Source organism: Hemicordylus capensis, chromosome 1 (assembly GCF_027244095.1).
Source record: "Hemicordylus capensis ecotype Gifberg chromosome 1, rHemCap1.1.pri, whole genome shotgun sequence".
In the NCBI taxonomy this organism is placed as follows: Eukaryota; Metazoa; Chordata; class Lepidosauria; order Squamata; family Cordylidae; genus Hemicordylus; species Hemicordylus capensis.
In genome coordinates, this window is record NC_069657.1 from 351,140,693 (window position 1) to 351,158,734 (window position 18,042).

At 41.4% G+C, this 18,042-nt stretch overlaps 1 protein-coding gene across 3 annotated transcripts in view; it reads left to right on the top strand.

Moving 5' to 3' along the window:
* Positions 1-18,042, top strand: part of PDE7B (phosphodiesterase 7B) — a 284,498-nt gene that overhangs the window by 44,381 nt on the left and 222,075 nt on the right. Inside the window, exon 1 of one of the 3 annotated variants that reach the window (XM_053288546.1) lies at positions 14,715-15,092. The exons of the other annotated variants lie outside the window; for them this stretch is intronic. Coding sequence (XP_053144521.1) covers positions 15,072-15,092 — 21 coding nt within the window. The 5' untranslated portion in view covers positions 14,715-15,071. Of the gene's footprint in view, positions 1-14,714; positions 15,093-18,042 lie in introns of those variants that run through there. 3 annotated transcript variants of the gene reach the window in all.

Sequence of the window (18,042 nt, forward strand, 5' to 3'; positions counted from 1 at the left end):
TATAAGACTGATCTTCCATCAATTAATAAATCCACTACACTGATTAAAAATTCAAGGCATAGTCTTTAAGCTTTCAAAAAAAGTATTTTTATTCCACTTTTCAGTTTCCATTTCCTTTGCAGCTGAGCCTTCTGTTCCACAACAGTCAAATAAATGACTTAATGTACAATACAGCCACTCATGATGATTAATGTCCAGATAAAACAGAGCTACCTATGCTCCAAGACACACCTAAGTTCTCAATGATGGATAGGCTAAATTGTTTCCATAAGCACAACTGTAATACCATTCCAGATCTGCTAGGTAGATGTGCAGAAAATGTTTCTAATTGAGATGGTAAATATTACTCATTAATTAATTATTATTATTATTATTATTAGACTATTTTGCTAGTCTAACCTACATTACAGGCCTGGTATTCACTGAAGTGCATACCACTCGGAGTGATGTTAATCACTGGTGGCAGTTGCTCATTGTAGTAATCAAGAATGTTAGAGGTTACATAAATGAATGTCACCCTGAGAGAATATGAATTGGGCAGCTTCCATTCAAGAAAGAGAATGATTGAGAGAAATGGGAAAAGAGGAAGAAACTGAGGAACAGAGAACTGCAAAGGAAACCAAAAGAAGGAGAAGGAAGTGAGATATAGGTTCATGACCCTGCCTTCTCACACTTATATCAGGAAATGTCTCTGCCTAGGCTTGAAATGTTTCCTAGGCTTAAAGTGGGGGAAATATACATCCTTAGCCACTCAGATGATATTGTTGTGGAACATAGTTTCTGTGAACAAAGGAGAAGATATTGTTTTGTGTTCCACCTTCTTTGAGTGGAAGGATCTTGAGTGGAAGTCAACCTTTGTAGGTTGGCTTCCTCTGACAAAAAGTGCATTTGAGATTTCTTTAATCATCATCATCATCATCCCCCAGTGAGGCACTACGTTGGCGTGGTTGTGGGGCTTGCGTGCTCTGAAGCGATATAGCAATGGAGTTTGGACTAGACAAGTGTGCTGTATTATTAATGAACAGAGAAAAAATAACAACAACAAAGAAGGAATAGAACTTCCCAATGGAAGCAACATCAAGAACCTGGAAGAGAAAGAACATTACAAATACTTGGGCATTCTCCAGGCTGATAACATTGCACACACTGAAGTTTTTGTTTGTTTGTTTTGTTTTTAAGGAAGTGAATATATCAGGAGAGTTAGAAAAATCCTCAAGTCCAAACTCAATGGCGGAAACACCATACAAGCCATAAACACCTGGGCTATACCTATTATCAGATACACTGCAGGAATAATAGACTGGACCTAGGCAGAGCTAGAGACGCTAGATCATAAGACCAGGAAAATAATGACCATCAATCATGCTCTGCACCCCCGCAGTGAGGTCGATAGGCTATACCTCCCTCGCAGCTCAGGTGGAAGAGGAATGCTGCAAGCCCATCAAACAGTAGAGGAGGAGAAAAGAGGCCTTGAAGAATATATCAAGGACAGTGAAGAAGATGCACTGAAAATGGTCAATAATGAGAAACTATTCAACACCAATGAAACAAAGCAGGCCTGCAAGAAAGAACAAGAAAAGAACCGAGCAGAAAAATGGAAAAAATAAGCCACTGCATGGTCAATATTTGCACAATATAACTGGAAAATCAAACATCATCAAGACCTGGCAATGGCTTAAGAATGGCAACTTGAAGAAAGAAACAGAGGGTTTAATACTGGCTGCGCAAGAACAAGCACTAAGAACAAATGCAATAAGAGCAAAAGTCGAAAAATCCACAACAAACAGCAAGTGCTGCCTTTGTAAAGAAGCAGATGAAAGCATGGACCACCTAATTGGCTGTTGTAAAAAGATTGCACAGACTGACTCCAATGCATGACAAGGTAGCAGGGATGATACACTGGAACATCTGCAAAAAATACAAGCTACCTGTAGCCAAAAACTGGTGGGACCATCAAATTGAAAAAGTTATGGGAAATGAAGATGCAAAAATATTATGGGGCTTCCGACTACAAACAGAGAAACATCTGCCACACAATACACCAGATATAACTGTAGTCGAGAAGAAAGAAAAACAAGTTAAAATAGTCGACATAGCAATACCAGGGGATAGCAGAATAGAAGAAAAAGGAATAGAAAAAATCACAAAATACAAAGATCTACAGATTGAAATTGAAAGGCTGTGGCAGAAGAAGACCAATATAATCCCAGTGGTAATTGGCACCCTAGGTGCAATTCCAAAACAACTTGAAGAGCACCTCAACACCATAGGGGCCACAGAAATCACCATCAGCCAATTACATAAAGCAACTTTACTGGGAACAGCCTATATTCTGCGACGATATCTATCATTACAGCAACAACATTGACAATAAAATTCAGCCATCCCAGGTCCTTGGGAAGTACTCTATGTCTGGATAAAACAAACCAGTCAATAACACCTGTCTGACTGTGTAAACAACAACAACAATAATAATATACGGCTTTTCAACAAAAGTTCCCAAAGTGGTTTACACCGAGAAATAAAAACAGTAACGTGCACATTTATCTAGTAGTAGGTCCCAATGAAAATTATTCATATTCATATTCACAATTATTCATCTTAAATATACTGTTGTTTTTATTCTGAGCGCTGGAGAGAAGCAGGTGGAAAGACAGAAAGAAGAATGGAAAAGTGGAGGGTGAAAAAAACAAATGCCGAGGAAAAGGAGATAACTTTTCGAGGCATAAAGGAATAAAGAGAAATAAAGGAGGGAGGGAGGGACAGGATGGAAAAAGGTGACACATGCAACCAACAATTGTTGCCTACTATTCTGCCCATCATTTTTCATGGGCCTTCAACTAGTTCATACATATGCTGCACATTATGTGTTCATCTTATTAGTGCTGGAAGAAATAATTGGTTAAATGTTTTTAGAGTAACATCTATATTGAGATGGTGCAATATTTATGCTAAGACATTTAATTAGTAAACTTTTTATTCAGCAGATTTTCATTTTCATTTTCCCCACCCCTGGACTAAATTCATCAGAAAGTTCTCCTATGCATGCTCAGCTCAAATGAATTGGATTCACAGGATATAAACTTAGCTTCCTGATGGCTTGGCAAAACCTAGCAGAGGACTCCTCACACCAAGCAAAGAGGTGACTCTATGCCAAGTCTGCACACAACTTTGGCCCTTCAGTTGTTTTTGAACTCCCCGTCATTGCCAGCCATGGTGGCCAATAATGAGGCATAAATGGGAGTTGTAGACCAACATCTGCAAGAGGGCTCAAGTTTTGCAGCCATGCTCTATGCCAGGCCCACTCAACTTAGGCCTCACAGCTGTTTTTGAACTACAGTTCCCATAATCTCCAGGTACAGTGGCCAATAGCCAGGGATTATGGGAACTGTAGGCCAACATCTGCAGGAGGCCCGAAGTTGTGCAGCCATGCTCTATGCCACGCCTGCTCAATTTAGGCCCCACAGCTGTTTTTGAACTACAGTTCTAATAATCTCCAGCGACAGTGGCCAATAGCCAAGGATTGTGGGAATTGTAGGCCAACATCTGCAGGAGGGCCAAGGCTCAGCAGCCCTGTTCTATGCTGAATACCAAAAGCTATTAAGTCTCATTGATGGAGAGAAATGTGAGCCCAAGGACCCAGGAACCTGTAGAGTGCATTCATGCTCTGCCAAAAGGTTATATCAAGCATTCCTACCCTGACAAACCTGGACTCTAGGAATGTCAAAGCCCCACCCAAGGACAGTTAGAGAGCACCATATTTGCACAAATATAACCCACATATGGGTATAACCCTCAGCTGATAGTTGTGAAGGGGGGGGGAACCTTGTATTGCCCACACCTACAGCCTACACACTTACAGCCTCTGCATTACTTTGCCTACAAGCATCCTCAGTTGTATTGTCCACACTTGGAAGCCTCTGCAGTACTTTAACTACAAGCAACAATAGGGGCATTGTGTAGCAAGGGGGAAATGGAAGTCATGCATGGTGGACTTCAAACTTTCAGTGATAGCCTGTACTAAGGAGAAAGGAAAAAGCTGCAGGCAGAGAATTTTTTGTTGATGAGAAATGTGTATGAGATTGATGAAAAAAGAGGAATGTCTGCTAGCACTTCACCCTAGGAAAAAAGTGTGAAGGGGGTCAGAGTGGTAAATGGCCACTTTTGGAAGAGAACCTTAAGAATTGGACAAAGAGAAAGTAAGAGAGTGATGTCAGCTGTCTCCATGAAGCAGAAGGCTAAAGGGTTGGCTGCAGAAATGGAGATACTTGACTTCACAGGTGGAGCTAACTGGATATTAAATTCATGTGCTGAAACAGGTTGTCTGAGCAAGAACCACCATTGGGAAAAAGCTGCTACAGGACTGACAGGAAACTGTTGCCAAGGTTTGTGACTTTGTACAGAGGGAATGTGTAGAACATGACTTTCTTGCAACGATGGGTTTCTTTCATTCTTGATGAACCACTAGCAGCAGCATCTTTGCTGATTCCTGCCATGATTTTCACTCCACAGTGTCCCACATAGTATTGTGATGCACATGGGAAATGTGTGTGTGTGTGTGTGTGTGTGTGTGTGTGTGTAGATGCAAAAAGCATGTCTGGTAGCAACCACCAGGTAGAATGCTGCTACTGCGGACAGCCAGCTGAGAACAGGGCCGGAGCCACCACTGAGCAGACAGGTTCAACGAACCCAGGCCACTGCCCCAGGGGCCACACCTGGCACCCCAGACACGCCCCCCGCATCTGACTTCAGATGTGGGGGGCAGGATTTAGCTCCCAAATGGGGCCCTGTGTGTGTGTGTGTGGGGGGGGGGTGATTTAGCTTCCAAACAGGGCTGTGTGTGGGGATACGTGATTTAGCTACCAAATAGGCCCATGCGGCCCCATTTTTTAGCTAAATTGGCAAGTGCTGCCTTCACGGCAAGGCCAGAGTGACTCTCCCTGCCTTTTTGGAATGCAGTGCTGGCCGTTTTAACTTCCAAGCAGGGCTGTGTTGCCCCGTTTTGGAGCTAAACCACACCCCCGTGTCTGATGTCAAACACGGGGGTGGAGCTAAACACTCTCTGCATCTGACATCATATGCAGGGGGTGGGGCTAGGGGGCTGCGGCAGCAGCAGAACCCAGGCCATCGCTGGCCTCCCTGCACCTCTGGCTGAGAATTTAATAAACCTATGTCTATTGCCCCACTAAGGGGTGGGTGGGGCAGGGCCACTCAGATAGGAGAGGACTCACCAGAAGTTACTTTGCCTAGGGACTCCTCAAACTGACCTGGAGCCATCACTGAACATGTGATCAACTAACACAATGATCTTGAGTTGCATGACATTTGCAGTTTTGAGTTATTGGCTTCCTTATGGCATTTTCTGCAAATGAAGATACAGTGATAACGCATCAGCAATATCTGCTTACCCCCAGTGGAGATGACATTTGAATCAGACCATTGTTTTCTGGATCATTTGACTGCTTTTTGGGTTAAGAGCAGCTTCAGAATTTCTACCTCTTGCCATTGCCAACCAGAATACACCTGAAAAGGATGACTCCATTATCTCTGTCCCTGAAAGAGTAATGCTGACTTGCCACTTGCACAAGAGATTGACTGCAAATCCCTGCTGATCCTTATAGAATATCTGAGTTAATCTCTGAGCGTTGCAGAGTTCATCTTCTCTTCCCTGCCAGCCAAGAGCTTTTCTCTTAATCTGGGGCACATTTAGCCCGATTATGAATCTCTCTGGTAGAACAGTCTGCCCTCAGGATTATAGATCAAGAAATACCTAACTCATTTCAGTCAATAGATGTATTTAATTTGCACTCTAGTCAATTCTAAACATAGTTATTGCACAAAATAATTACTACTTCCTTGTGTACAGTAGAGTTATTACATTTTGGCTATGTTTTGAATCAAACATTTAATGATGGCTCTTAGTAATAAATGTAACTTCTGCCTTTTGAATTTGTTACACAACAATTATGTCAATTATTGCATGCCCTCTTCTGCTTCAAAAGTATGAAAAAAGACAAGAATAGACTTAAGCTGTGTCGTGACCGTAGTGAGGATGTGGGGAAAGAGGTATTAGCTACAACCCAGCCAAATCAACTTGTTAATACTCAATGCAGGGCAACTTGCTTCTAATCTTCAGTGGCATGCTAGTTTGGGTCCATCTAAAGATTACCACCCATATGAATTCTCTGGTGGTATGCTCAACATACCACAACCCTCAGGAGAGGAGTGGCATGCCTACATGCTGTAAGAGGAGCCAGGGGAGCAGAAGCTCACCAGTGAGGAGGAAAGAACCATGCTTCCTAGTTGGGTTGCGTACAGAGAAGTAGCCCTAGCAGTCAAGCAGAGGTTAAAATAGCATTGTAAAAAGGAAGTTGTGCTCAACTTTCTAGACTATCTATCTGCTACATTTATATACTGCCTTTGTGTCAATGCATTGAAGATAATTTGCAGTTTCAAATAATCTAAGAAACAAAGATACAGAGGGCAAAGGAAAAACAAGTAAATTCTACTACCAATTCTTATATTATGTTCCATTTGTTATAATGGTCAGGCAGAATGGCCCCTGAGGGAGATGGTTCTGGGAAGAGAGGAGCTAATGGACTATAGGTTGTAGCCAAGCTAGTGGAGTGGGGCCTTGCTGTATCAGCTTTCCCTCAAATGCAGCCAGGTGGAACAGCTTAGGTTTTGTCCCCATCACCTCTAAGTAGGGTTGCCTCCTGGTTCAGCTCCTCACCCTAACCGGCTCCTGTACCTTTTGAGTTACATAGAAAGGAAGACACCACCTGCTGTGTCCTCTCATGCTTGTATGTGTTGAAAAAATTTCAAGACCTGGGTCTTTTACACACAGCAGGCTTTATCACGTGTTTGCTGGGAGGCTTTACTGAGAACTTCAAGTTGACTCAAAAAACTGACACAAAGAGTGGGGTTTTTTACCCTGGATATAAATTGGATTACTCTCCAACATGCAGTGAAAAACCCGAATTGTGTAAATTGCTCCCCGATAACTCACAGGGACTTTGGGGTAAATCCGGCAGATATGTGAATGCGCCCCCTCCATTCTGGAGGAGATTCGAGTTAAAAGGCTTTAAAGGCCCCGTGTGGAAAACTTCCAGGAGGCTTTATACACAGGGCTTCTGCCCTGAATCTCCTTCAGAAGAGAGTGTGTGCACACCAGCCAAACTTACCTCCAAGTCCCTTTTAAATTTTTGGACCCATCCAAGCTTTGTGATGTTAATTCTAGCTTATCTCCATGTATGTCCATGTTTTTAAAATGCGGGTTTTAAGCTACTTTTTCTGAAAGCACTGGAGCAAATGGGAGAGGCACTGACGTAGAATCATTAGCATGATAAGAAGGATATTCTCTTTACAGATGCAAATGTAGCTCTTCAGTACTCTCTCCCTCTCCTCCCACCCCCATTGGCTAGAAGGAAAACTCTAGCCAATTGAAAGGAAACCATTGGCTAGAAGGAACTTGCATCAAAAGCAACCCCAAGAGCAGAGGGGAGCGGCTGCTTCCCTCAATGCCGTGAGTGTACTTCGAAGTGGCTTCACTCAATGTTTACCACGAAGCCTGAAGCTGAGTGTGAAGCCGAGTGTTCCCTGGTGGGAGAAATGGCAGTGTCTCCATTCTAGCAAGCTGGTTCCTTCTCAGCACCTGTGCTGTCAGCTACAGGGAGACACAGCCAGCAGGCAGGTAGAGGACAGCAGTAGAAAAGGGTAAGTATCTTTGTTAGGAAAGTACTTTGTGTGCTTCTTTGTGGTAGGTACATTTCTTTTTTATGTATCAACATGATGAATAGGCTGGGAGAGAATTATAAAGTGATTGCTTAATATAAGAATAGCCCTGCTGGATCAGGCCCAAGGCCTGGATCAGGATCATGCCCAAATCCAGTATCCTGTTTTAAACATGGCCCACCAGATGCCTCTGGGGAGACCACAGGCAAGAGGTGAGGGCATGTCCTCTCTCCTGCTGTTGTTTCCCTGCAACTGGTATTGAGAGGCATTGTGCCTCTGAGGCTGGAGTTGGCCCACAGCCAGCAGGCTAGTAGCCATTGATAGACCTATCCACCATTAATCTGTCTAAGCCCATTTTAAAGCCATCCAAGCTGGTGGCCATCACCAGATCCCATGGCAAAGAAAGGACAAAGCTTTGGAGATGGCTCCAGGCCTCTAGTTTCCCTCATCTAGGCTTGCCTCTAAGATAAGGAAGCCAGTCTCAAAGGTGGCATAAACTCTAAAGATGGATGCTCAAGAAAATGCTTTGAGAATGGCTTGGCATTAGTTGCTGCACAACCTGTTTTCAAAAATGTCAATAAAATTTTCTGTTTGAAATATTCAGAAAATTTAATTTAAATGTTCAGTTGAACTTAAAGCTACAGCCCAGCTCTGTGACAGCTACTACCATTATGTTCCCTGAGAAAATAACTACAATTAAATACAATTATTTATTAATATCTGTAATACAATTATTTGAATTTTTTTTCATTAATCTGTCATTGACAAAAATTGTATTCACCAGATATACCAGGGAGAGTGGAACACACATGGAAGGGATATTTAGGCACATTCACTTGATTGTCTGCATGGAGTCAATATGTATACAAGTGTACAAACACACAGAGCTTTCTCCTCACAGCTGGGAGGCTTCCTTTTCCAGGTTCCCAATTGTGTGAGAGAAAGCCCTATGTACACAGTCATTCATGTGTTGACTCCATACCAATATTCCAATCACACAAACACAATTTTGTTTTATTTCTATATCGGCCATAGACCATAACAGAAATACAAGATACAATACATAAAACAGAAGGCATGTGTTTCTGTAGATAAAGGATTAATCAACAAGACACACATATCAAGTACAGGACTGTCACCTCTGTTATGAGTTAATACCATGTTATGCATTTCTAAGAAATTAATTAGAATCCAGCTCCCAATGAGTTGCCTTTCTGCCATCCTTGAAGTGATCATGGTAACTTGTATTTCCTCACAGGGTCATGTAATAATATACTACTAAGCTAATGAAGTCAGATGGAAGTTCAGTGGTCCCTTTCTTGGGAGTGCTGATACATGTTGGTGCTAGCAACAGTGACCTTTCAGCTTCTACTCTGAAAGTTTATGGTATGAAATCAAGACCATAAAAAGGATGTTATTGTGAAGCCAAAATGCACTGGCAATATAGCCAGTGATGGCATTTACTCTGCCATTTTAAAGCCTATTTAGAAACCTATTATGTGCTTGAAATGTTTGCTTTGGGGAGATAGACATGTCATCTTCCAGGATGATTAGGAATGAGACATATCATTGTGGAGACAGCACAGGCCTATGCTACAGACATTTAATTCTCTGTAACTTTGCATGCATGCAAGTGCAAAGATAGTCTGTGAGGTTACTTCTGAAGAGAGTTGTTCTGGACTCCCCTAACACTTGCAGAATTATAATTTTAACCCTTTAGGCTAGTCCACATACTGTTCTGTATCCTCAGTATTAACTTGCACTGTACAAAAGGAAGGTGGAAAAGGGACTTTAATATTTGTTGGCAATGTCTACTTGTGTGAATTTTCTAGAACATTTGTGGCTCTGAGACTGAACGTATTTGTCTCCCTCAGGTATGGTGGTGAATTGCTTATACAAGCAATACTTGCCAAAGAGTTGTCTGAATTTTCACTTTTATTTTACCTCCTTTCTTTTTCCAATTATGCTTTCTTTAAGCTAAATACTTTTACAACCTTTTCTAGCCTTTCTCCATCATCTGATTGCACTTCACAGCAGGGTTAGTTTTATAGGGGGAGAATGACAGTTCCCAAATAGCAAAGCAAAACCAGTTTGGTGAGAAAGCAGCAAAGCAAAAGGTCTTGAGACAGGCCTTTAGTATTGAAGAATTACAAGGATGTATTTAAAGAAAAGGTTACAAATAAATGTGAATAAGCCTGCAGCTTAATTTCAAGCTGTTGCTCATGGCTGAAGAGAGAGACCAAAACAAACAGCCATCTCTAGAGAGACAAAATGGAAACTAACACTGGAAGAACAAAGAGGGGAGGAGTCCAGCACTTTTATCCATGACCCCCCAAACCCCCAGTGGTCACTATGAGATTGCAGCTGAGAACTGATTCTACCAGGGTCCTAGCTCCAACAGGTTTCAGTCCCCTTCCATTCTACTTCCTTTCATACTAAGCTAAGCAGCTATAAACCACACACTCTTAGAGGACCCCAGTTCCTATTGCTCCCCAAGTTTGACAGGGAGTTTGGACAACTCTTTGGACAAACTCCCCAAGAGTTTGGACAAATCTTTTCCTTTTTGGTACTACCGTCAGGAACAGGTTCCTGCTCATTTTCTGCAGCATCCTGCTGCTGGAAGCATTACTGTCTCACAGCACCTTCCAGCTATTTAGATTACTTTTCACCAGCAAATATTTTTCTAGCAATAACATGGAATTTGCAATATCTTTATAAAGCAAAAGGTATTTGCAAGGGCGGGAGTATAGTCTCAAGAATCTTGACCATAAATGTTGACCATTAAAATAGAAGGGTTGTGGTGAGGATCTCAATAAATACTGTGTGAATTTTCAGCTACTTTTAACTTTATGAAACTACAAATTTGTCCAAATCTATATTTTTTTTTTTGATGTCACTTCTAATCTATACTTGAAGTATGGTATCAAGCTGATTGAAAGGAGAGTGCTTTAAAAAAAAAAGACACTGAAGATTAAAATTTTGTCTCCAGTCTTAGCCTGAGGTGTTTTCAATTATATTGTAAACTGCTTGGAGATCATCTGTACTTTTCTATTTTAATTATGCACTGTTTTAATTATATTGTAAACTGCTTTAAGATTATTTTAATGAAACGTGGTATATCAATCAAACAATAAAATAAACAAACATCCAAAGGGTCATTCTTCACTAATTAATTATGAAAAGGAGTCTGAAATATCTAGAAATCTTGCAGCTCAATTCTATGCAGGTTTGCTCAGAAATAAATCCCATTGTGTTCAATAACAGTTACTCTGTTTCTCTCTTTCTTTTTCTAAAACTTAGATTTTATTGAAAAGAATTTTAAAAATAATATTCCAATATGTGGCATATAATTTTATCTGGTGTATCGAATGAGAAATGTAATCATTCATCCCAATAACTCAATAAACAAAATGGTTCTGGAAACTTTTACTTAAAAGATTTCACTAGCTGAGAAGCTTTACGGTTCCCTTGGGAGATCACATGAAATAAGCTCTTTCTGAACTTGTGGAACATTTTGTAAGTTGTTGTTGTTGTTGTTTGTTTTAGTTCTCTCAGACTCTAGGATTTCAAAATCCCCCCCCCCACCGCCACCCCCATTTTCTCTGGCATGATCACAGCACTCCACAAGGCTCTTGTGTTCACCTTTGCTTTTGAAAGATGAAGCATAGACAATTATCTGCTTCTAAATTAAGATTTGTCTACACTTGACAACTTTTCACAGATTAGACACAATGGGCAGCATTCAGAATATTTAGGCATGATTAAGCACCATTGAAATCAATGAGACAAGTTAGTTATGACTAATTTCAGTCCCATTCATTTCAGTGAGACTTAGTCATGACTAACTTTGTCTGGCTATTGCCTACTTGATGCATAGGTCGCAAACCATCATTTTATCAGTCTGACTGATTTCCTAATATATTTCTGCTTCTAGATTATAAAGCTCATTTTCAAAACTATGTTTAATTCATGTAACAAAGGGCTTTGAATCACAGACTTCCCAAAGCAATGTCAGCCAGTTTGCTTGTCTGTCACTCCCATTGATCTTTAGATCCATCCAGAGTGCTGTGCTTCTGGGCGGGGAGGGGGGACAAAATAAACTAGATAAGTGTGCAAGTTGCACAAAATTGGCTTTCTTGATGCATGACTATCTTTTATGGCAGGAAGACTGGACAACAGTATCAAAGGAAGGCAAGGACAGACCAACTCCACCACCCATGCTAGTAGAATTCAGACTATCAGACCTTCTTCCTAAAACCTCAAGCCATGGCAGAAGTGAGTCCTGCTGACTTTCACTACTGTCCATGGTTTTGAGGACACACGTTCTAGACATGAAGATTCAGCCCAGATGCTATTTTAGGCAAACGATCAACATTTGCAGCGGTATGAGAAAAACAAATGCAATGCAGACTGAATCTTGCATCTGCTAGCTCTAGGGGAGCAGAATGGGCCCAGGGCAAAGCATCGTCCTTGGGCCCTCTTCCTGCGCTCCCTGAATGCTGTCAGTAGATAACAATTTAATAGTATATTGGGGGCATCAGCCTTGTACTACTCTGGGGTATTTGTCTCCCCCTTGCCAGCTCACTTTCACAACTGCTTTACTCTAGGCCAATTAAGTGGGGAAAGATGGAGTGTGGGGCGGCGGGTGGGGGGGGGGGAATGAAAGCCCCAAGCCCCATTGCCTGACTCCTCACAATTATATTTGAATCATGGCTTTAATCATTAATATGGATCCTAAATTGGGGAGGAGAGCTGGTCTTGTGTTTGCAAGCCTGGATTGTCCCCTTTGCTAAGCAGGATCTGCTTTGGCTTGGATTTGGTTAGGTGACTACATGTGAGTGCTATAAGAGATTAACCTTTGGGGATGGGGCCATAGCTCAGTGGAAGAGCAGAAAGTCCCACATTCACTTTTTGCCTTTTTTGGAGAGGAGAGCTGGTCTTGTGGTAGCAAGCATGACCTGTCCCCTTAGCTAAGCAGGGTCTGCCCTGGTTGCATATGAAAGAGAGACTAGACGTCTGAGCACTGGGAGATATTCCCCTCAGGGGATGGAGCTGCTCTGGGAAGAGCAGAAGGTTTCAAGTTCCCTCTCTGGCATCTCCAAGATAGGGCTAAGAGAGATTCCTGCCTGCAACCTTGGAGAAGCCGCTGCCAGTCTGTGATGACAATACGGAGCTAGATGGACCAATGGTCTGACTCAGTATATGGCAGCTTCCTTTGTTCCTATGCCAGACTCCAGGTAGGGCTGGGAGAGACTCCTGCCTGAAACCTTGGAGCGCCACTGCCAGTCAGTGAGGATAATACTGAGCAAGATGGATCGATAGTCTGACTCAGTATAAAGCAGCTTCCCATGTTCCTATGTCTCCCCCTGTAGCTTTCTAAAAAGAGTAGGTGAGGGGGCTATCATAAATGTATGGGTGCCTGGCCATCTCCCTATGAGAGCCAGCACTGCAGTGGGCTGATACACAATGAAAAAAGAAGACTAGGTGATGCTAATTTGTACTAAGTTGTAAATGCTTGTTTATAGAAATATCCAGGAAGTTATCATTCCACTTGTTATCCTTCATAAATGTTAGAATATGTATTCATAGATGTCCAGAAGAAATTACATAGAATATGACTTAAGGTTGCTACCTTGCTTCTTGATGCAGACTCCAAGAATGGAAATACAGTTAAATCAATGCACAGCAGCTGCAAATCATGTTTTATTTCCTTCCCTTTACTGCACTCTCCTTAATCTCCCACAGCTCAACATATCCATAATCTTAAGCCATAGTACAGGAAACACTCGGCCACATCCTTAGTATCCTCAGAAAATAAAAACAAACCTGAAAAGTAAAAAAAATGTGTAATATGAACACTCATCCTCAAAAACTGGGTTTGAACATCTGACTTCCCAAGATCCTTGTCAAAGCTCTCGAGCACTTACACTAAAAGAGCAACTGTGCTTTGAGAAAGATTCTGATCCATAACCCTTCAAGTGGCAACTGTGTATGTGCCTGCTCTGCTCTTTTGTGCTAGTTCCTACAATGTTTGCATATCCATAAATCGTATTTAGAAAGGGATAGGGAACACAATGATTGTTTAGTGCCAGTACCATATTCACAGCAGATTCTACATGATCCACTATGATGAGAAAGGAGGATGCATGGACTGAAACAATTATATAGTGATGGTAGTCATTGCAATGAACTAAATAAGTCTAGATTTAGATTAAGGAGTTCTATTTCAGTTTCAAGGACCAGGTGTGCTGTTTCAGCACTTTAAATCTCCAAATTCCAGATGTTCAGAGAGCTTCACATAGCGCTGATCTCCCACTAATCCACATGGCTAGCATCTACTAATGGCACAGCTGCCTTCCTGCATTGAGCAGGAGTGGGGGGTCCCAGTGAAAGAGTTAGGGAGAGCTCTTTAATGCCAACAGACAATACCTGGAAATGGAGGAAAACAACCCAAGATGAGCTGTGGACTGTTGCTAATAGATCTTTGGACATACAATGTCCAGAATAGACAATAGAAAGGAGAGCCGATTCTATCTACTTTATTGAAACTTCTTTTGATTTACACATCTGATGGGAATAGTAAGTTCGTTCCATTAAGCCTCTGCAACGTGCTGTTTTACACTGGCACTCACACATTCCTATACATTGAGCCTTCCCTTTTTATTTTGCTGGCATACGCTGCTCTCTCTGGTAGTCTCTGAGTAGAAAAACATTTCCAAGTGAGATCCAGATCTGATTAAGGATTGAAGCAAAAAATTACAGCTTGGGTTTCTTTCTAGAGTCGGCTGGTAGCCTGTCGAAATCACTGCCACATTCTTCCTGTAGTAGTCCTTTAAAATTAATAGCACATGCAGAGGAAAAACTAAACCCCTTTGACGTCACTCCTGAAACAAGGAAACATAAACAGAGAAGGCTCCACTCCAGCGAGCTCACCGTCTCGAGCTGATTGGCCGCCTTTGCTGTGCCTTTGGCAGTTGACAGCACCTCCCAGCCAGGCCCGGCCTTCTATTGGCTGCTGAACACTCAGCCAGTCAGAGACTGCAGCAAGCACGGCTAAGCTCGATTCCAGCACTTGCCTGGCAGAAAAGTGCCGTCTCCTGTGAGAGTCTCGCTCACTTGCTTGCTTCTGCTTCGTGTTATCATCCTGGGCATTTTTTATTTTTTTTTTACATGTGCACACACACACACCTTTCTCTCCCCGCTGTTGCATCTCACTTAATTATTTGCCAAATCCTGGATGCAGTTGCTGGATCCTGCAGTACAAGTCTTCATGAACAAGCGGCACCGCTTACAGATTTCACGCCATTCAAAGGTCACAGAACTGCCACTATGGTTAAATGTCTTGTTTAATGGTTGAGGTACGTATAGCAAGCCTTAAGAGGCAACATGATGGTCTTTTTTTTTTTTTTTAAGGGGGAACCTGCATTTGCCAAAGTTAATGAGGGGGGTAATGTTTGTATTCAGAAGACAATACTGATGGTTGTTACTGCAGAAACTGTTTGTTTTTTTAAAATGTTCCCATCTTCATATTCATGGTGGTGGTTGTCCTAAGCTGTCTTAATGAGGAAACTTAACTGAATTGTAGCTGCACTAAGTGCAAAAGGTAAATGAAGGGTGCTGTGCCGGTACAGTAACACTTAATGCCCATTAGAGCGATGGGTTATTTTGTGTGTGTGTGTGTTCTTCTCTGTAGCTGTGTTCAGTTCTTGAACACTTCAGTGGTTTAAACACAGTCTTTACAGGCAATATGTAAGAGTGTATAATTAGGACCTCACGGGGCAGAGATTTTGAATTGCTTATAAGGGGCAGGGGGATGCATGCTGATGTGTATCCAAAAATGATGTCTCAGGAATATATATTGTGTAACATGTGGTTACTGACTGGACGCATTCGTTGTTTGAATTTTAAAATGCAAAGTTGCAAATGCTCATTCGTTTCTTTGCATTCACTGAAGATTGTGTCAATATTTTCTTTCTTTGTGGAAAGAATTGCCTGCTAGCTAAAGAAAAGACAGTGGAAACTTAACACACAACTGAACCAGCATCCTGCTAGGACTGTTTGGTGACATGTACGTTTGCTGGTCCACAAGCAGCAGCCTGTAGTCTTAACTCGAATGACTGTTGCAGCATTCAGGTGACCTGCATGTGCTGCAGGAAAAGCAAGCAATGGTTAAAAAACAAAACTCACGTTATATTCAGGAACATAGTTGCACCTGGAGAAGCTAAGGAGGATGTGTGTTTAAAATCCTGACCAAGAAGCTAATGATCGACTATTTTAAATTAAATTAAAGAATAGCAGAGAAGTGTATTATCTGATTAATACATTGCAAGGTTTAATCACTCTAGCTCTACTGAAGTGCTGGAGAAAACACGTTGTTTCACCAAAAAAAAAATTTCAAAGCTGTTTTACCTTTATAAACAGGTGACAAATCCAGCAACATAGGGTGAGTTGCCCTGACAATGCACTTTGAAGGGTTACATGAGGAGAAACAATGAACTGCACTTGATTCATAAGTACCAGCTTAGGAATGGCAAAATATTAGCTCTGAAATGCAGACTATCTTGCTATGTGCAGTGAATGGACAATTGCTATTCTGCAATGCCTGGTGGGGAAAAACAAGGACTTTGTATATTACAAATGCATAACTGCAGCTCCTCCATTTCCTCTGCTGTATCTTCACTGATGGCTGCAGGAACAAAGAGACTGCTGTCATTAATAAATTGCTTAATGACACATCTCATCTGTTGTGCTAAAGCATCCTTCTTTTTTTTACTATCAGCACACATTCAACTTTTATTAGTGGATCTGTTACAAATATTCCTTTCCCTCTCTCAGTATTTTCTTATCCCTTCTCCTGCCACCTTTGACACTGAAAAAATTTAGCTCCAGAAACTCAGTGCACTAAAAGAATAGTTTTTATTACTATATAATAAAATACTGTATAAACTGTGCATTATTCACTTTAATTCATAACTTTATAGCAGGAAAGGGATATGAGAAATCAGAGAATTCTAAGAGGAGCAAAGAAGTCTTCAAAATCTCTGAACTTTTTGAAAAATCTTAGTTTCTGAGGCATGTGTTTTCTACGGTTTCTGAAAAAGACTAAATTTTCATTCTGCAAATTTAACTGATGTATAAGATTATCATTACTATACCAAGTGCAGTCTAATGAAGATTGCACCATACCAAGTACAAGGAATTTTGAACAGAAGGAGACTGTTCAAAAAGTCCCCGTACTAGAACAGGCTAGTGGCCAGTTTGGACCCAGCTTCTCCTACCAGGGTACCTGGTGTGAAGCGAGTGAGAGGATGTGAGTGGAGAGGTGTAGTGAGCCATTTTATTTATTTATTTATTTATTTATTTTTCTGTATGTAAACTGCTTTGGGAACTTTGGTTGAAAAATGGTATATAAATATCTATTGTATTGTATTGCATTGCATTGTATTGATTATCTGATTGATTTACCCTGATCTGGAGAAATTTCGTGGTCCTGAAGTCCCGTTCAAATTAATGGGATTTAAATTAGTCATAACTAATGGAGAAACTATGCATTGCCAGAAACATGACAATGCTGACAAATACAGCATATAAGGTAGAGTTCTTATCTCATCCATCTTCTCTGTCATGAATTCATTCTTATCCCTTGACAGGATGTCATAAAATGTAGGCTTAGTTCAATAGCCGCCATAATGTGTGGTCACTACCAAACCCCTCTTTTTTCTTCAGATCCTTTTCTGTCACATAGGCAGAAAAGACAAGTGGATCTTCAGCCATTTGCGTGGGGATATGGAGGTGATAAGAAACAGTAGGAGCCCTCTCCCTCTGCTTAGAAGTTCTTGCTGTTTCTTACCTCCTCAAAAAGAGCAGTAGAAATGAGACCTCTAGCGAGGAGATATGTGTGGTACTGGGTGTTCTGCTCACTAAAGGGCTGGGGGCATTCACCATTAGAAGCTGGCAAATAGATTTGTAGATTACTGCTAATAATCTTATACATTTCTCTGTTCCCTTCAGGAGCATCTAATGATGTGGAATGGGACCAGAAAACACATAATTGGGGGAGCATTAACTTACACTAGAGCGGCTGTTTCAGTAGTGATGGGGAATAGAAGAAGATTTGGCCCTAGCAGGTCGGCAGCCCATTACAGGGGAAGGGGATTCAGAAATGTAATAGTTATTATTTCCCCTTCCAGCTGTCCTGCCAGCTCTTTTATTTCTTTATTTCTTTATTCATCACATTTATATACCGCCCAAACTTTAACCTTGGGGAGCAGTGTCAGCCACCCACAGAACCTCACCTTGCTTCAATAT